The 20,531-nt window shown below is 40.3% G+C and overlaps 1 protein-coding gene across 3 annotated transcripts; it reads right to left on the reverse strand.

The window, feature by feature from the left end:
• Nucleotides 1-12,246: 12,246 nt before the first annotated feature.
• On the reverse strand, nucleotides 12,247-19,304 carry LOC101486463 (fizzy-related protein homolog). Of its 3 annotated transcripts, none has more exons than XM_004542508.3 (14): nucleotides 19,119-19,304; nucleotides 18,383-18,455; nucleotides 17,785-17,913; nucleotides 17,559-17,622; nucleotides 16,698-16,828; nucleotides 16,512-16,597; nucleotides 16,235-16,418; nucleotides 16,038-16,103; nucleotides 15,435-15,537; nucleotides 15,116-15,300; nucleotides 14,764-14,997; nucleotides 14,374-14,478; nucleotides 13,701-13,793; nucleotides 12,247-13,582 (listed from the first exon to the last, which is right to left on the reverse strand). In XM_004542508.3, the coding sequence occupies exons 2-14, from the start codon at nucleotides 18,449-18,451 to the stop codon at nucleotides 13,541-13,543; spliced, it is 1,491 nt and encodes a 496-aa protein (XP_004542565.1). In that variant the 5' UTR covers nucleotides 18,452-18,455; nucleotides 19,119-19,304; the 3' UTR covers nucleotides 12,247-13,540. The 3 variants fall into 3 exon arrangements, with proteins under 3 accessions (XP_004542565.1, XP_004542567.2, XP_004542566.1); XM_004542510.3 differs by having other exon boundaries at nucleotides 19,216-19,301; XM_004542509.5 differs by lacking the exon at nucleotides 19,119-19,304 and adding an exon at nucleotides 18,621-19,041.
• Between the last annotated feature and the right edge of the window lie 1,227 nt (nucleotides 19,305-20,531).

Consider the following 20,531-nt stretch of genomic DNA (forward strand, 5'->3'; position numbering starts at 1 on the left):
GAGCCAAATTCCTAATTAGCTTCTATTTAAAGGTCAGGAAATCAGGGAACAGTTATTGACCTACACAGCTGATCATTTAGGATGAATAGAATGTAAATATTCATTTATCTTACAGCTAAATGTTATTATAATCCCTAGTGTTTATCTTAAAAATGTTAGTTTTTTCCCCATAAATTGGACTTTTAAAGCTTCCTCTGATTTTCTGTGAATATACTGGGAATAACTGTCAGCAGACATTCACACACAGTCCCTTCTGCATGTTTTAAATGCAAACATTGTTAAGACTACATGACTAGAAGATTACTTACAACTTATCAGTTAATCATCTTTTGCTGCTTGTGTTTCGTTACTTAAATGTATATCATGCTTGTAAATTTTTCATCACAACCAACAACAAGAGCATTAGAGAAGACCCTGCACAAATATTTGCACTTATTTAATTGCCAGACACAATTGTTCTGTGTCTGCTGATCAGTCGTCGGGCCCTGATCTTCTTGACCACACATGTAGCTCACTCTTCCTCCCCCGGAGTCTCTCCGAGGTGCCAGTTCTGTGGTGATGGGTGCCAGCACAGACATCGGGGAACAGTTGGCATACCATCACGCCAGGCTTGGTGCCCAGATAGTAATAACAACGAGGAGGGAGTACATGCATTGCGCAAGGTCTGTGCTCTTGAGAATGTGTCTAATGCAATTTGTCACCTGTTGTGCACTTCCTTTTACACATCCATCACTATTTTTGACCATTTTCTTTCCTCGTGAAACCATCTGCCTTAGTTGTTGGCAACAGTTTTTACTGTTTAGACATAATGATTACTCTCAAGTATCTTAGATCGTGACTCTGACTTTTCTCTGCTACAGTGTGCACTAAGTGCTTTCAGTCTTAACTCAGGAGAATGAGAAAGCATGAAGTGTCGTGGTATCGCTGCTGTGCCAGTTTCTGTCTGTGCTGTAGGTGTGAGATGTTTTTGAGGGGTTCATGGGCTCAATCAACGAGAAAGACCTTTAAATGTTGTTGTTATTTTTTAATCAGTAGGAATCAGACTTTTTTATTTCTCTGTCTCATGTAACCTACAATAGCGATCACACCAGAAATACAGCTAAAAAGCATTTAAAATAGCCACAGTTGCTGCTGAAAGCTGCCTCTTCCATTAGATTAATAAATATTTTTCTTTTTCATCATGGGCCTAAAATTAAGAGGCTGAAATGAGCTACATGAGGTTGCATAGCACTATCCATACACTCAGTGAATTATATGAAAGGCTGTTGTGAGAGAATCCTCCGATCTATTTTTTTCTTCCTTTTATCATTATTGCAGTACCTTCCTCAAAAACCTTGAAACTTTGTCTGCATTCTTATTGGCCAATAAACAAATGCACTTGACTCTTTTGTGTTGCTTAGCAACACAAGCCAGACCCTGATTTTATATATGAAAAAGCAGGATTCAGCCAATCTGGAGACTACAGGGTGCAGAGTGATGGAGACCAGCCATGGTGCATTTTTAATTAAACCATTGCAAGCATTTATGAGTGAAAAGGGTGGAAGGCATTGTCTGTGGTCAAGATTATCAAAGCATGGTGACATGGTGACTAATTTCAGTTTCAGAGACAAAGATGAATGTAATCTGCATGACGGTTACATGTCAGCTTTGGATTTTAAGCAGTCCTTACTTTGTACTGATCTGATTCAAATAAAGTGAGTTTTAATTCATTTTAGGTGGGCTTGACCTTTCTGTCATAAGCACTTTGTTAGCAACGAATGGCAAAGATGGGGATTATTCAGGTCAACCGTGCAGGTAAAGAGAACAACAACAACAAAAAAAGATAAGTCTGTCTCTACGTTTTCATGTCTGTCTTGTCTTAATTGTTTTTACAATTTATTTAGTATAGATTTGTCTGCTCTTGCCCCTCTCTGCTTTTATTCAGCAACTGTATGCAGCTTCTCGTGTTAGAATTTTACATAATGTGTGCTGGTTATTGTGATTAGTGTGACTTGATTATGTCTCTGTCTCTTATTTTCTCCCCTCTGCATTAGTTCAATTCTCCCATGTGTCTGAATATGACAAAAAGACCAAAGTGCAGTGGAGCACAGAGCAGGTCTGGTGTCTTCCGTGCTGTGTGAACACGCCTCTCAGTTTTCTTAGTGACTGTAGATATCTTACATTTGCTCAGGTCTGTTTGCTGATATTAATCCAAGCTCAGAAAAGGATCAGAGTCCACCTCATATACAGACCCAATACTGGCAGACAAAAAAAAGAAAAGAAAAATCTTATTCTATAATTATTTTGGACCTACTGGGCCCAAAGAACTGCGAGTACGTTCACAAGTCAGCCTACCGACACTTGTTATAATATTTGATGTGTGATAACTATTAGAATTGGTTTTGTGGCGCTTTTACCCTCTGGAGTGCATTAGAAAGCACACACAAGGCTACACGACTGTAACGACCTCTTCTGGTGGATTCACTGTCTGGTCACTAAGTAGGAGCTCGTATTTTATTCAGTGGGTCACTCACAACTTTGATACATACTAAAAAAAACTACAGGAAGTAACAGCCTGTTCACAGAAGGATTTAGAGCCTCCTTGTTGATTGATTGGCTTATATTCATTCCTCTGTCTCAGCTGAAGACACTGTAGTTAATTGGACACAGTGATTCCTCAGGGATCTCCTCTGATCTTAGTGTGTGTGAGAGAAAGAGTGAGAGCCAACCTGTTCAGTGGTGCTGATGTGACAAAATACAGAAATACAAGGATCTTTTTTTAAAAAACAGGTTTTATTTTGCGGTGTAAATAAAAGAAGTGCCATTTATTCCCATGTGTACAGATTAATGATCAATAAACAGTTTGAACAAAGCACAACGAGAATGAGCAAGCCCGAAAATAGACGTAGAAAAATAATACTGGGCAATTTTTTTTAATTTTTATTTTGTTTCTTGTACAAAGGGCTTTATAGCATTGTTATTACAGCATTTCCCTACGTGGCTTTTATAGTGTGTGATTCACTCGCTTAAATGATGCTTTTGATTGCAATTCTGCTGGTAATTAACATTACTGTGCAGCGAAACTCCTTCACACGGAGCGTGAATCAGAACATTTTACGTGATGTTTAAAGGGCAGGCTTCATATTGTTGGCACTGCTGAATAAACAGGAAATTTCATCAACAGTGCCAACAATGAAACGTGAACGGCTCCTGAGCTGAAGAGCAGGTTCACATTGACGTGAAACTGAAGTTCACTGCTTGTGCTGAGAGGCAGACTGGGACTTGTTGTTCTTTGATCAGCGTCACAACAAAATCACTAGTCTTCCACTCAGCACCACCAGCACCTTCGACTCTTTTTTTTTTTTTGGTCACATCCACATCCCCTGCTTCCGCCTGTAAAAGAAGAAAAAGAAACAGAGGGGGCCTTTAGATGCTTAAAAAACTTCCCCTTCACTCTACAATTATTGAACATGAGGTATTGATTTGGCACCATTAGTGACACGGGCTTCAGAGCTGAAGAAGGTTTCAGGACATGCATGTGTCACAGGTGTTGCAGGACACCGGCGAGTGGCGTGCTGGTAGGTTGCGAACTTTAGATGTCGGAGATAGAAACACAACATGCATTTCCCATCTCTGTGTTTCCCCCCCAACCCATTTCTCTCTGAAGCCTGTTGACATTCCATCCTTCCTTTGTTGTTGTAATGCCAACCTTTCAGCTCCTCTCAAAAGAGGGAGACAGGAGAAGGGTGGGTGGGGGGCACAGAGAGAGAGGGAGGAGAAGAGCACAGCACTTAGAATAAACGCTGTTCAATGGAAATGTGAACGCAGGGCATCAACTCAGTGATTTGTGTGTATGTGTGCGTGTTTTCCCCCTTTCTAATAGGTCATATTTGGGGTGGAAGAATAGGAGCGAGAGAGAGAGAGACATACAGATTGTCCTGCATCCCCAGTATGTTTTTGAGCTGGTAGCTATGCAACAAGACTGGGAGTCAGTGGAGGAGGGGGATGGGAAGATGGGGACAGTTAGTGAGAGGAAGGAAGCACGGGAGGAGAGAAAGGGGGCTCCTTAAGTGCAAACTAGAGAAAAGAGGAGTGCTGAGCGGAGACAGCCCTCCATTTATACCCAGAGGAGACCCTGGAAGAGATTGTCAATAATGTTCATGGCACTAAATCACTTCATTTGCTGTTGCTCTTTGTTGCCCTGGCGTTCAAACCATTAAAAAAAAATAATCATGTATTTAGTTTCTAAACAGCGACTTAATTGAATGCACGCCGTCAGGTTGCGTTAATATTCAGCGAATGTGCCGACACGGTTTAAAATTAGCTCTAAAAGCCACAAATAAACCTGCTCTTCCTTCCAGATCGCAGCTAAATGGAAACGATTAGCCCTCGACGTGGGAGCTGTCCAGTGTCTCGGTGCTGAATGACGCCCTACTTTTTTTTCTTCTTCTTTTTTTCCCACGTCCATCTCTTCCTCAGCATCTCGCCTCGATTCCGGCCCGGGAAAAACATGCCACCTGTTGCTGCACCGAAGTTTTCTCTCTGGAGGTTATAAAGCCAAAAGACCTCTGATATCTGACTCATATAATCGCCAGCGATCCCAGTTTTGAAGTGTAGTAAGGTCACTTGTCTTCCCCCCACCTCTCAAATCACGGCAACATGACGGCATGATAAACATTTTCCCTAAGGCGAGGCAGAAAGAGGAGGAAGGGGTTGTCATTTAATTTCCCTTAAACGCAGTCGCTATTTTTTCTTTTTCTTTTTGTCTTTTGTTTGTTTCCCTTGTAAGCTACGACTTATAGGATTTCACATCATCTCATTTGCTTTTCAATCCTTCCAACTGAAGGTGGAGAGAGAGAAAAAAAAAAGACAGGCAGCTTAAATAAACGATAGCAAACAGCACATTAATTAATACCCAGCTAATAAGCATTGGTTTAAGAAATCCACTCACCGTTCATCGACGGGAACAACAGGTGATGCCGACATAACATTCGTGCAGCGTGTTCTGGATGAGTAGCCGAGGCTGCACCTCTTTCACTGTTGGCTTTTCTATTGAAATCGGCCACAATCGGAGCCTGTGCGCCCTCCCATCTGAGCGCCACGTAATGGTTATCGTGATGTTACTGGGTAAGCTCGAGGAAGATGGATCAGTGTGTTTATATACGTCTGCTGCCTGGAGAAGACAAGGGGGAGGTGGGACGATCACGAGTGACGACTGCGAGTGGAGACCAATTGACGTGATTTTTTTTTCTTTTCTGTTTTTTCAGACCTTGTTAAGGGTGCGGCTTAAACCAGCAGCCAAATTACATTATGTGAAGGTTAGAGAACCATATGAATAAAACATATGGCGGGTGGAGATGTATGTCGGTGGAAAATAGTATTATTGCTGCTACTATTTTTATTTAAGGGAACGCTTTTGCTTGATTTGCTGTGAGTCGGTGCAATTTTGTGGCCTGATGTCAGCGCGTAATTCTAAAAACCCAAACGGTGCAATAAACTTCACCTGAGCCGGGCTTTGGTGGAGAGCACAGATGTAATGAAATTAAATCTGAACGGTGAGCTCGAGATTAACATTTACTTAATTTGGAAAGGTGAGTTAGTGGTCGTGGGGAGGGCTGTGGAGATTACATGCCTCGAAGCTCAAGTGGTGTGCTTAGGGGAACAAAGCTCAATCCGGTTTAAATTTTGAGAAATTTATGTGAAAATACAGAAAACTGTGACCAATTAAGTGGCATTTTTTATGAATATAATAAAGAAAATACAGCTTTCAATTCTAAAGTTTTACATTTTGGGGTATGATGAAAAAAATGTAGCCCTCATGAGGTTCTAACATTTTTTTAATACAACTTCAAATGAACAGCTATGTATGACATATTGGACCTTTTTTTTAATACAATGTTGCTTCAGTTAATCAAAGTTTGTGCACATTTCAGTCCATTGCAGCACCTCTATTCCTTGATTTGACTCTAGAATACTTTGGTATGCGGAAGGGTTTATGCTCAATTCAGTGACTGTAAGGTGCAGAGGTCCTGTGGCTATAAAACAAACCCGAATCACCAGCAATCCACCACTGTGCTTGGCACTTGGCATGAGATGTTTGTGCTGTGTTTAGTTTTCTCCAAACGTGGTCCATTATGACCACATACTTCCATTTTTGTATTATCTGTCCAATAGACTTTGTTCGGATACAACTTTGCAAACCTAAGTCTGCTGCCAGGTTCATTTTAGAGAGAGGAAAGGCTTTCTCCTGGCAACCCATCCAAACAAATCATACTTTGTATGTCCTTTTCTAATTATACTGCCAATTAGAAACTTAGAAACATATTAGAAACAATATGTCCTGCATTTACTTAATTTTAAGACCTGCTAAGGACCAGATTTGTTTTTTGTTTTTTTAATTTTAATAAAGAAACTGGATTAGGTGCAATTTTCTTTTTCAACAACTGTACAAATGCTAATGTTTTTCATTGTATAATAGTGTTTTTCTTTTGTTGACAAGCTTAAAGACTGATGGAAATGAAAATGTTCAAATCTTAATGTGTGAGTGTTGTGATCGTTAGGCAGTTTTAACTCACTGGTGTTTCGGTTTTGATTGTTGTGGATGTGTGATGTTGTTTCCAGTGTTTGTGTGGCTGACAACGGTGTTAAGGTTCAGCTTGCAGTGGGGCATGAGCAGCGTTCACCTTCAGGCTAGTTGTTAAAATGTTGATACAGTTCCTGTAATTATGTGCTGTGAGGAGTATGGGGAATTATAACAAAGCTGAAATCTTGTCATAGTTCAAGAAAGAAACAAAACTGGAATCGGGGTACATGTTTGAGGACATGCAGTTAGATTTTACAGTAATGAGCTGCTAGTTGTGATTTGAATAGAAACACTAAGTAAAGGAGTATAATAACAACTAAACATTAGGATTAAGCTACAGTCCCATGGCATGTTTTAGTGCTGTTGTGCTTTATGGTAGGCATACTGTAAAATAACGGTGTTGCCACAATGTACTCTGTTTTTCTGTAATGCTGAAATTCTCATACAATAGCTGATGGGATTTTGCATATGGTATGTATTAATAAACATAAAGTAAGTAAACCCTGTGATGTGAAACAATTAGCAAAAACGAGAAATGCCCGCAGAGAACAATATGCATAAAAGTTTTAAGATTACAGAATTGGTGATGTAGATGGTAAATGAACAGGTTCGTATACAGTGCTTTTCTACTCTACCTGAACACTCAAAGCGCTTCATGCAACTTGCCTCAGTTACCCATTCACACAGGCACGTTTCACTTTGTTTTCTATCTTACATTCACAAACATTCACACTCCAATCGATGCATCACAGAGCAACGTGGGGTTAGTATCTTGCCGAAGGATATTTGGCATGCAGACTAGACAATCCAGTGATCGAACCACCAACCTTACAATCACCTGCGCTAACCTCCTGAGCTACACTTTTAATAAAAGATGTAGTCTATGGGAAATGCTCTTTTCAACCTTTGCATCTTAATAGTTTCTTAAAAGAAAAGAAGATGTCAAGGTTAGCAGGATGAAACAAAAAAGGAGTCTTGTATCCGTCTTTGAGGACAACCAAATCAAACACAGGTTCCCAGAAGACCTCTCATAGTCCATACTGTAAAACACACCCAACCCACCTAAACATAACATGTTTATCATCTTAGAGACACAGCAGAATGCTTGACAGTCATTTCTGCATTAGAGCAACAGTAAATGCAAATGGCATAAGAGTCAAATTATCCAATTACTCACAGTTTTTGACCTACTTAATAGTTCAGTGTCAGTGAATAGGCTTGTAGGGGTCGAACGTGATTTCAGTTTGCAATCTTTTTTTAAGTTTTGATGTAATATTGTTTGGTTTTGCCGCTGTAATGATTCCAAAATTGAGCAGCTCTCCGAGTCAGCATCAAGCAGCAATGGTCCCGTTTGTCTTCATGCCTCCTCGCGCACCTTATCTGGACCAGAGAAAAACTGCAACGCTCCTCACTGAAGCTATTAAATAAATACATTGGAGCATCCATAATTTTGATCTGCGTAAAAGATTCCATTATACCCACTGTGAATTATATTTGATAATTAATAACTGTTAGTAAACCTCAGCGTAGGCTATTAAGAAGCTTTGACTGTAATTAGACACTATTACCTTTTTATGAGAAAAAGGAGAACTATTATCGTGCAACCAGAATGATTTAAAAACTGCAAAAAATCTTGAGCCCTGCTCATAAGTTTGCATGTTATCAAATCACGTTGACAAGTTAAGTTTCTCGCTCTACTTTCACATGAACTATAAAATACCAAAAATGAGCACAAATTCTCATTTCAGGTTCCCAAAGCACAGTGATGTCTGGAAATTATCTTGTCAGTGTTTTGCCAAAACCCCCGCCTAAAATGTGATATTTACAGTGACATGCAGGGAAAAGGAAGAAACTTTACTTACTGAGGAGCAGTTTATCATCAATCCATCTTTTCTTTTACTTCCTTTATCCAAGTTAAGACCACATGAGGCGAGAGCCTATCCCAACTGTCAGCTGTCATACTCCCTCCGCTGGTCACCAGTCTGATGCAGAGCAGAAGCCTATCCCAGCTGTCATAGCATAAGGTCTATTGCAGGACAAACACATTCATGCTCACCGTCTCACCCATGGTCACTTTTGAATCACCAGTTATGGTAACGCCACGCGTGTCTATGGACTGTGGGAGGACGGAGAGAGAACCATCACAGACACGTGGGGGAGCATGTAAACTCCACACAGAAAGGTTTCAAATCCAGGACTTTCTTGCTGTTATTGTCCTAATTTAAACTGTTAAGAAATAAAGATGTTTAAAACTGGCACTTGCTTATTTTAAACAATTTCACTCATTCATTATTTGATTAATATTTTCCATTAAAGAAATCTCGAACGCCAGTCCGAGGATGTTTCCTGAGTCCCCTGAAAAACATTTCATCAAAGTTTTTAGGTTGCTCGATTAAGCTCTCCCCCCCCCAGTGAGATACTGAAATAATAGCATTTTATCTGACGCTCACCATCTGACAGCTGGTCACACTTTACAGGCTGAAGAAAACCATCCTTACCCATCCACCATCATTTTATGGATACCAAAGTTCTGCTGGGGTGACTGACGAGTGTCAGTGGGACATGAGTGACTCTCTGTGCTCTTTTCCTTCTAACAAAATGACCAAAGAAGAAACCTGGGTGGCTGCAGCTATCACACGAGCTTTGTTCCTTTGATATCCCTGTAAAGACTGCTTATCAATGAAACTCAAGAGTCAGGCTTAGGGAGGAACCTAGGGGAATATCATGTTCGCTGTCTTGTGAGGCTTTGGTTGTATAACGAACCACGCGCTCGGTGCCTCTTGATAGAAACATCAGGAGGTAGGATTATGCATATTAGCGATCTCCCTCTGTTCTCCCCTCTGCTTTCAGGGCTTAATGTTAACATCTGCACAGTGAGCGAGAGCCACAGATGAGCTGGAAGACTGTGCTGAAAGTCTTCCATTCAGATGATATAATGAACTATGCATGTTATTTCGATGACATTATAATGGAGTCTGAAAGGGAGAGAGGCTTGGGCTCTTTGGTGTTGATAGAGCTGAGTCACTTAGGCCTACACTACTTGATTTTCATCACAGAAAAAAAGCAACCACTTCACGAAAAAGACCTTTAATTTTTGAAGCCACTCAATTAGCAGTGATATTTTTCTTTCTTTCTTTTTTTTTTTTTTTTTATCTTTGTTTGTTAAGCCCTACTTATTAATAGTCAAATTCCAACAAAGCTGTGGATCATTTCAGTTTTTTCAAATTAAAATAAAACCAGAGCAACATAATTATTCAACATCAGCCATCATTATTCATGCATTTGGACCCTTCAGCTGTTGTTTACACTGATAAAATCCATTTGCTGTTTGAATGTGTAAGAGGGAGTTTGGATAAGCAGCAGGGCACAAGCAGAGGTGTGGGAGCTTTGGGAGGCAGTGAACATTCATTATTTTTCATGCTCTGGGTCAAAACTATGCTTGTGTGGGCTGGGCTGGTAATATGATGAAAATTTGCACACTTCCTGGAAACCAGGTGAGGCCGCGGGATGTTTTCTGGCTGTTAAAAGCTCCCGTTTGAACAAATATGGTTTTAAACTGAGGGTAAAATGAAACCACATGCCCCGTGGGGTTTGTCTGGTCAGATTTTTACCCTTTCCAGAAGCTTGTTATAAAAACAACCAATGCTGTTAATATCAAATTATTCCTCTTTTGAATGTAAGATCTGATCCTTACCTTTGAGGTAGCTTTGTTCAGGTAGATTCTGCTGTATGGTAGCGTCACTGAATCACTCAGTTTGGACCAGCTCATAGGATGGCTCCCTCTGGTGTTCACTTTTAGTTCTGACATAACTACAAGACAAATATGTTGGGAGGTGTTTGGATAAGTGACAAAATAAGTGAAAACCCAAAATAAGAGAGAAAAACACTGAATCAAAACACAAAATCCACAGACACTTTGTTAGGTACAACATTTCAGGTGATTTAAGTGACTGTGGCGTGGTTGTTGGTGCCAGACAGGTTAATGTGAGCATTTCAGAAACTGCTAATCTGCTGGGATTTCTGGTCAGCAGGAGAAGACCACAGTGGTGGCACTCTTCTCATCTAAGAACAGGAAACTGAGATTATATTGCTATAGCTCTATTAAAGTTTTAACTGTCCCGAGGACCTCAACAGCTACAGGCTCTGACATCCCACCTGATGAAGAACCTGGAGCGGCTGGTCCTAGCTCAGCTTCGCCCCCTGATGAGCTCATCACTGGACCGAATTCAGTTTGCCTACCAGCCTGGCACTGGAGTGGATGATGCTGTCATTCACCTCCTACATCATTTAATCTCTCACCTGGAGACCACTGGAAGCACTGTGAGGATTATGTTTTTTGATTTCTCCAGTGCGTTTAAGACCATTCTTCCCTCAGTTCTGAAGGACAAGCTGGAGAACACAGGAGTGGACCATCACCTCAAAACATGGATACTGGAATACCTCACCAATCGACCACAGTATGTGACAACTCGGGGTCTGACAGGGTTGTCTGCAGTATGGGGCCCCACAGGGAACAGTTCTGGCTCCATTCCTCTTCACCATCTACACTGCAGACTCCTCTCACAACTCCACTCAGTGCTTCCTGCAGAAGTTCCCTGATGACTCTGCAATAGTTGGCCTCATCACTGATGGGGTCGACAAGGAATACAGAGTGCTGGCCCAAGGCTTTGTGGACTGGTGCCAGCAGAACTACCTCCAGATCAACACTAGTAAAACCAAGGAGCTGGTGGTAGACTTCCACAGGCACAAACATCCTCCACTGCAACCACTAAACATCCAAGGTATGGACATTGAGGCTGTGGACAGCTACAGGTACCTTGGTGTTCATCTGAACAATAAACTGGACTGGACTCACAATTCAGATGCTCTCTACAGAAAAGGGCAGAGCAGGCTGTACCTGCTGCAGAGGTCTTTTGGAGTGAAGGCCCAGACCTTCTATGACTCTGTGGTGGCCTCAGCCATCTTTTACGGTGTGGTCTGCTGGAGTAGCAACGGGCCAACTCTGTTCTAGGATGCCCTCTGGACCCAGTGGAGGTGGTGAGTAACAGGAGAATGGTGGCTAAGCGGTCATCCCTGTTGGACAACATCTCCCACCCCATGCAGGAGACTCTGATAGCACTGAGAAGCTCCTTCAGTGGCAGACTGCGGCACCCACGACGTGGGACGGAAAGATTTCGCAGGCATTTCCTTGCTGCTACTGTCGAACTCTACAACATGGTCTTTGCAGATGACCCCACACACACACACATCCCATACACAATTTTAAATTTCACTCCGTCTCTCCGATGTGCAATAGTACCAAGTGCAATCTTCCCAATATAAGAAAGTATTTTATTCTATTTTTACTGCTCTTGTACTTTGTGCCATGACCAAAAAATTTCCCACATGTGGGACTAAAAAGGTTTAATTTATCTGTTTTAACTGTAAAACGGTTTGAAAATGTTCACATCTCAGTTTAGAAACCAGAATCAAAATATTTTGTTCTCTAAAAATTATATGATAAATAAATTCATATAAAGGATTCTTCTCCAAATGTAACCAAACGTGTAATAACTGAGAATACCTGCAAACTAAAGACACCCTTTAGTTTAAACAGATGAATGTTTGGTTGGAGCACAAAGCAGGAACGTAAAGTATTACTAACAACTTGAGGAGTAGTTACAGTCCAATAAAACAGCACTAGGTTACAAGATATGGCAATTTAATTGTTGTTCATGTTCCAGTACAGAAATATTTTTTTCTTTTTTAAACATTCTTTCAATAACTGAAGTTGCCAGCGTTGTCTTTAAGTGACATTAAAATTTAGAGTTGACCGTCAGCTCCCTTCAGACAACCTCGCTAAGCAAACCTTTTCACTCTGTACTCTAAACTTTCACAAGACAAATAAATAGCGCTTGTTCAAAGGTAGGTGACTGAAACATTCAAAGAAAACGTGGCAGAGGATATGAAATATTTCTCCAGATTAAAAAACAAAGTTCAACAGCATGACTGCCTGACACAGAAGAAGTTTGAAGTAGCAAAAAAATGAGCGCCCCGAGCTTGAATATGTTACAGACATAGCACAAAGCAGAAGTTCTTTACACAGCAGCATTTCACCATCTGGTTTAATCACAAATGTTTTTACTGTGCGCTAGCGGTTGCTGTAAACTACAATGATAAGCCAAAGCTATTTCCTTTTAATTTTCCTTGGCTTGCTTTTCAATTAGGAAAAGATAATCTCCCAAAAACAAATTGTTTTGGGGAGATAATGAAGTAATGCTTGCCATGTTTGATTATTATTTTCAATAACTAAAATAAAAATGTCATTTTTCTTAAAAAACAAAAACAAGAGAGATCAGGCTCTTTCACTGAATCCTTGTTAACTATTAGCAAAATGGCACAAGATTATGAATCTTTTCATCAGTGTACACGAAACATTATTGCCCCTCAGGAAAAGGTAACGCAAGCTTGGAATTTTTTTCTGCAAACCTGAACAAAATCAAACTTGCTCCACAGATCAGACCAAAAAACTGCAGTTATGCACATGAAATTAAGTCAACCAGCCTTTGCAGCAAATACATCGATAACATATGTTAAAAATGTAAAAAAAAAAAAAAAGGAGGAGGAGCAAAAAAACATACAAACAACAAAGAAACTAAACAAAAACAGAAAATAAATAAACGATCACAAGGATAAACTCAATATTTGGCAGGTATGCACAACGTCTGTTTGCAGACACGGGGAGATAAAGGCCCCGAAACTGGAGGCGGCAGTGGCTCCATCATTCAGGAGGAAGTGGAATACTGTGTGCATCTCTTCTACCCTCGATACTCGGTCTATGTGTCTCCTCTCATCTCATCTTCTGCTACAACTTAACTAAGGCCAGTCGAGGAGGACCTCTGCAGAGTACTGAGGAGAGTGTTCAAAGAGGCCCCATTTACACCAGGAGACATGCAAAGACAAATTCCCTTCCTGTTTTTATTCCCCGTACAGTGCAGACTACCGGATCCTGGTGAAGAGGTTTAACACAGAGACTGATTCCTGAAAGAAGGAAGGTGGACGTTAGACAGAGACCACTACAAAAATAACACGCAGGTGATGAAAACTGCATTCAAGGAAGCCCAACACAGAGAAAGTGAGAAATGGGAAGAAAACATGCCTTGGTGGATCTCATCTTGCTAAAGACGTTCCAGAACCTCAGAGTTTCATCTCCAGCCCCCGTCACGATGGCCTCCCCATCAGGTGACATAGCCTGCATGCAAGTTATTATTAAACACTGAATATGCACCACTATAACAGCTACATCATTTGCTCTGGGATTAATAAAGTATTCTGATTCTGATGTAATTACAGGAATCTGAAGTGGGCACAGGAAGGATTTTATCATTTTAGTTTGCTTTAAGTGTAATTATTTATTAAAATATAATTTTTATACTCCTATCTAAAGTTCACTATATTTGCTTTCAGCACATAAAATATTAATTAACATCCTTCTTAAGTTTACATGTGCATTCCTATGTATTAATTGTTGGTGTAAAGCCAAAGTGATGCACAGAAATCACTCACAACAGCACTTACACAAAACATCAGAAAGAGGTAGAAAATGTCAGTTTGACTCATTTTTTTATTTTTGAGAAGCTCTGTGTCAGTGTCACCCTTTTACCCTGGGATATCTAACAGCGACACTTCTTAAAGGGTCAGTCAGTGAGTCTAGTTTTATAGGATCATTTCCTTACACTTTTTTTTCTGTGACTATTTATTTCTGCTTTACAGTTTTATTTTAAGTTAAGATTATCTTTAATTTAGTTATAAAGGAAAAAAAATATACTGACCAGGTAAAGTACTCTATAGGAATGCCCCGTAAGCTTGGCCACTTGAGTTAGAGACGGATACTTCCACACGAGGATCTGGTTCTGGGAATAACCGTGCGTGCTGACCTGCAGAGGAGGAACAGTTTTTTCCACTTATTTAGCTGGCAGGTTTGTCTACCATCGGATAAAAATCAACAATTCCACATCACTGCTTCCATCGTATTTTCCAGCCAAAAACACACGCACAAAAGAGAAAAATAAATAAAAACTGAGTTGAATGCTACTGAATAGCAAAAAAACTCCTCACCAACAGCCCTAAAATTAACCTTGGTGTATGTCCGTATTTAAGAGCAGATGCATGTATTCTATTTCACAGGAGCAGAGTGCAGTCAAAGACATGGGGTGTCTCACCAGTTCATTAGTGTGCTTGGACCAGGCCAGGTTGCAGACCTGAGAGCCGGTGTCTGTGCACTGCAGAGGCTGGCCAGTCAGAGTGTTCCAAAAGCGGATGCAGCGATCGGCTGTGCCTCCTCCAGAGGCCAACAGGCCGTGTTGGTGAGGAGACCAGGCGATGGCCTTCACTGCAGCTAAGTGCTCCGTGTACTGCTGCACTGGGAGGACACTTGAGTGGTTCCACACGAGTAACTGCAGACAGCAGGTTGCAATAACAAGAGGACAGAAAATTTTTGGCGTTTTTTATAAAAAAGGGACCCCAATAAAAATGTGGCACAGACAAAGGCATTGGGCGAGATTCTCTGCATACCTTGTTATCATTTCCACCCGAGGCTAGAAGCTGGTGGTCTGTGCTCCACTTGAGCCCGCAGACTTCCTGTCTGTGTCCTTGGAGCCGACGTTCTGACTGGAGAGGCGGTGCCCTGATGTCCCGCTGCAGGATCACCCGATCACGACTCCCAGACGACAGCTGGTCGGCATTCCATGCTAGAGCACCTAGAAGCAGGGAATGACGACCAGGGGAGATGATTCACCAATCATGAATGAGAGATGTTGCTAAACAACTGTTTGAAAATAAGTGAAGCTTGAATGACTGTCTCTGCCTTCATTTCCATAGACTTTCAACTTACCCACTCTGGCTGTGTGTCCTTCTAGCACAGAGAGCTTCTTCCCTGCTGCTGCATCCCAGATTTGTACATAGCCTTTGTGGGTGCCTACAGCTACCAGGTTACCCTAAAAACAGACAGCACACTTTGAAGATGACACTGGCAAGTAGGAGTCTAATCTTACAATGGCACAAAAACAGGAGCAAGTGCAAATACCCTCAAGCCTTTTCTTAGTTACAGCACAGGTTAAAAGCCTGAAATCATAAATAAGCTTGAATTTCTTTGAAATATCCAGACATACTCTTGTTTCATGGCAGACCTTCAAAGTGAACCAATTATGCTTTTCCTTACTTTCTGTCATATATTTCATATATACCGTTGTGATGGTGAATTCTCAACCTTGAATAAACATATCCAAAGAATCGATAATTAAAGTCATATTTTTAAAAAACAATAACTATGAGCCCAAACCTCAGGCTGTAGAGTGCTCTGAACACTCAGTTTCTGGCAGTTTTTCTGCTTTCAGAAACTGTAAAAAAAGGCCAGCTGTGCAGGCTTTATTACAGCATTGTTTAAAGTCCTGGACGAGAGCTTGCAAAGACAAGAATCAATGAAAGAAAAACACACCCTCTCTGACCAGCCCACTGACGTCACAGAGTCTCCTTCTACAGAAAGGTCACAAAGACGAGTCACCTAAAGTTTCGAAAAGTGCCAGACAAAGGAGACAGATTAATACGAATGTACCAGGAGGTAGTTCAATTATGTCTTTTTCATTAAGTATGACACACTATCACAGGTTTTCTCAGCTAACATGTCACACACACCTGGCTGGTACAGGCACTCCACAAGTAGACACAGGTACCCAGTCCCACACTGAGCACATTCAGAGAGGACCAGTCCACTAGGTTAAGGTAGAAATCATCTTGAAGCTCTGGAGCGTCCAGAACTTTGAAAGGTATTTTAGAAATCTTGCGTGTTGGTTTTCGTGGCGATCGAAGAAGTTTCTGACTGTAAAGCCCAATAACATGTAAGCAACACAGTCAATTTTTCTCCCCATATTAAGAAATGGCACTTTCACGTTTAGCTGGAAAATTTAATTACCTGTTACTACTGACGGGTGATAGTGAATAGGGAGAGACTGTGTTTCCATCCTCGTCGGGAAGAGCTCTCTTGGTACTTACAGAATACTACAACAATCAAACAGATTATTTCTAACGCAGACAAAACCCACCGTAAAACAAAAAACACTTAGCCAGTTACAAAAACATTATTATTATTTTTTTTTACACTAAAAAGGCTCCTCTTGGCAGGCGTAGATGGCTGCAAGCGACGATCTTCTGACTGGGGGTCCTGGACTTTCTCAATGCCTGCTCCTAGTAGCTCATTTTTCAGCAGAGCTGAGTAAGCCAGACCGTCCGCTGAAGACAAAGGAACAGACAGAGGGGAAATCAAACCAGGCTGTCGAAATGATTAACTTCAAACCCTGTGCTCCCTTTGCAGTTTCTCAGCTCTCGCTCACATCTCTGAAGATCAGGGAGAATTTTCCACTAAGCTTTGTTTAGCCCTTATCTGCAGTCTCCATACGCCTGCCCAGGCTTAGTAAACAAGAGAAGGTCAAATTATCAAGTTTGACTGGAGCAGAAAGAGATACCTGTGGAAATGAACTGAAAATGGATAAAACTCACACCTAAAGCACATCTACAACACAGAAAAACATATTTCACTTGGGGATGGGAAAGCGAGTAACTCATAATACATGACTATCATGATAATTATTCAGTAACTAAATATCATGATAAAATATAGGCTAAAGTTTTTTTTCATCATCTTTTATCCATTACGATAGCCTTGAAAAACAAAAAACAAAAACACACACCTAAGTGTGACATATAACCAACCTTATTTTGAGCAAATTTACAGCACCATTAAGAGCTTTCACTCTAATACTAAAGTCTGAATGAACAAACACAGGGGTGAAACTAAATTCCAACTACACAAACATTCAGACAGAAGCTAAAGTAAAGAAAACTGAACACAAAGAAAATGCAAAAACAGATTTTGTCTCATTCACAATTTAAATGCTTGTGACAAGAGAGGTGCAGGTGGAAACACAGTTTGTCATCATTCAAGAGAAAAGCAATGGATTACCTTTGTTGCTGTCAGTGGTGCCATCTTTGGTTTTCCTATTTTGATTGTGCGACTTTTCAATTTCCTGTGTTAAAATAATCATAATCAATAAATGATCACTCTCAACCAATTCTGTAAACTTAAGTATTAGAAAAAACAAAGCAAACACTTTAATCTTGAGAGCATTGTTCTTTTGGTAGGACAGGCAGAAGAGTGCTTGGTGTATTTGCTGTTGTGGCAGACTCACATTAATGCGATGGAAGTTGACACTCCAGTTGGCTCCAGCCCGGGAGGGAATGAAGCGATCACCATGCTTGCTAGGAGAGGACAGGGGGGAGCTGGTGGGTGTCAGAGATCGCACTGCTCCTAGAGCTTTCTGCACAAGGGAAAAGAGAAGACAGCATTGTGGGGTTTTTTTTTTTTTTTAACTCTACGGCAAACAAACAGGCCTCGGAGTGGATTTGAAAACTCAATAACGGAACAGGAACATAATTTAGATGGCAGATGGTGTGTTTTTTTGAGGTGATAACAACAGGAGGCAACATTCACAAAAGCCAGTCTTTTGGCCAGTAAGGTCTTGTTTTTACTCAACAGTGGTGACAGTGTCAATAGACTGCCATGTGAAACCATTTTTCCCTTATAATACATGGAAAGCACTGCCCTCACGTCCCTCCTGGGAGGGGATATCATCATTTAAAAATTAAGACAATGACCTTATTCAAGATTACTTGCAGATTTGACTAGTCTTAATTAGACAGCAGAATTAGCTTTTGTTCAGAGGATGAACATTACTTTACATACAAGGAATCAGACAGAATAGACAAAAAAAACTTGTTTTTACTTACAATGGGACTTGCATTCTCATTTTGGATATTGATCTGTCTGAGGAGCCTGCACTCATAGTCCTGATCCATGATCCTGAGAACAGGACAAGACCACAATAAAGTTCATTGACGATGTGTTTATTCTATATAGGAAATGGCACCGTGTATAAGCTACCTGTCAAACATCGGCATACACGGTGTATTTGTTGTTAGATAAATAAACCCGTTATTCAACTGATTTAAAACGCTTTGAACTTACCGTTTATCAAACGACAATGCTAAGAGTCATCGACATGGAGCAGTAATCCCCAGAGGAACTGCTTTGTATTGATCAATGAGGCAATAAAGCTACATTAAAACCCTCCGGAAGAATTACAAAGATAAACCAATCAATAGTTAAAATGTAGAGTTTTTTGGTTTCATTCCATCTCCAACTAACTAACCAACCACCCACCCACCGACCGACGTGTAATTAAATGACATACCAGTACCTATGATCAGCTGCGACTGTGGACTCTGACATGCTAACAGCACTTAAATTATCTTTATGAAAACCTTAGTCTTGTAACTTTGAAACGCAACCCAACAGCAGTCATTTACTTGCATATCCCACAAAGCGAAATACTGCTATCTCTGGTGATTATCGCTGAAATACGAATAAAGACAATCTAAATAATCCAACGACCCAGCACAGAAAGCTAGGCTAATGCTAACGCTAGCTCAGCTGTGTAAGACAATTTATCGTATTAGCACCTACCTTTCCCCCAGTAAACGCTTCCCCCCGTATGCACTGTTAATTTGGTTCTCGTAGTGTTTTCTAACTCAGTTCAAATGTGTTGTTTTGTGCTTTTTACCCGTAAAATCGACACACACAGAATACAAATGTTTTCTTTTGCCGAGCATTCAATTTAGGCTCGCTAAGCATCACGGGAAGTGCGTGACGTCGCTGTTTTTGAAACACACATTTTCCGTTGTTAAGGAAACGTGTCCGACTCGACTGAACGCTGTCGGTAAAACCTGACCTCTGGGTTTAACCGGCAACCGAGGCTAAACAAGATTATAGTCTCACCAGTTTATAGTCAAAGATTTAGCACAGGTTTCAAAATGAATAGCAGTTCAGGTCATGCCACAGAGAACAGAATCTCAAATGCAACAAAAATGCGATTAAAAAACATACATTTTACTTTCTTACATTGTGGATTCATGTTTGAGCATCAGCGTTGATACTAAAATTTATTTTATTTCCACTTTCAACGGTGATGTATTTGCACGATAGTTAAAAAAAAACAATATGACAAAACATCAAACACCATTTAGTGAACAAAAAGGTTTAATTCAATATACTCAATAAATAATTATTTATATAATGTGTGTGTTTCCAGAGGCCTGTACTACAAAGCCAGTATCTTTCCATTGTCTGGTTTTTACTCGCCTTAACAACAAAAGAGATGATATATTTGTAAAGTTTAGACTGGCAAAGTGAAGCTTATATAACCTTTATCTATCCAGATAAAACGTCCCATTGGCATTAAAAATATACTTTTTTGTAAGAGAGATCTGGCCAAGAGGGCAGCAGAAATTAAAACAAATATAACACAGTTGTATAAAAATATTTTCAGTGGTTGAAAAAGGACTGCATTAATTACAATGTATAATGCAGTCATAAAGATACCAGCAAAAACCATATTCTCTTTTTTTATTCATAACTCTTTCATAAATGCTGTTGACTACTGTCTGTTTACAAGTATAAACCATTACACACACACACACACACACACACACACACACACACACACACACACACACACACACACACACACACACACACACAACAAAACACAGAAACATCAGAAATCACTTTCTGGCAGTTCTTGACTGTCTAATAATCCCGACTGTGTAAGTTGACAGACTAATCAATATCACCATTTAAGGGATGGTACAATCAGGATTATAATTATGAATGAGTATTTCAATATAGTAATGCTTGAAGGACAGTTTTAGATTTCATTCTTTCAGGCGTGGCCTCTGTGGTCTCTTACTAAAGAATAAATTCATGCAGACCTCTGACTGTGAAGGACAAGAACAGTCACGCGCATCAAAAATAAAGAATTCTGTGCCTAAATAATGAGTTGTGTGATAATTATGCATTTGTAAATTTATTTACAAATTT

Source organism: Maylandia zebra, linkage group LG18 (genome assembly GCF_041146795.1).
Source record: "Maylandia zebra isolate NMK-2024a linkage group LG18, Mzebra_GT3a, whole genome shotgun sequence".
Taxonomy (NCBI): domain Eukaryota; kingdom Metazoa; phylum Chordata; class Actinopteri; order Cichliformes; family Cichlidae; genus Maylandia; species Maylandia zebra.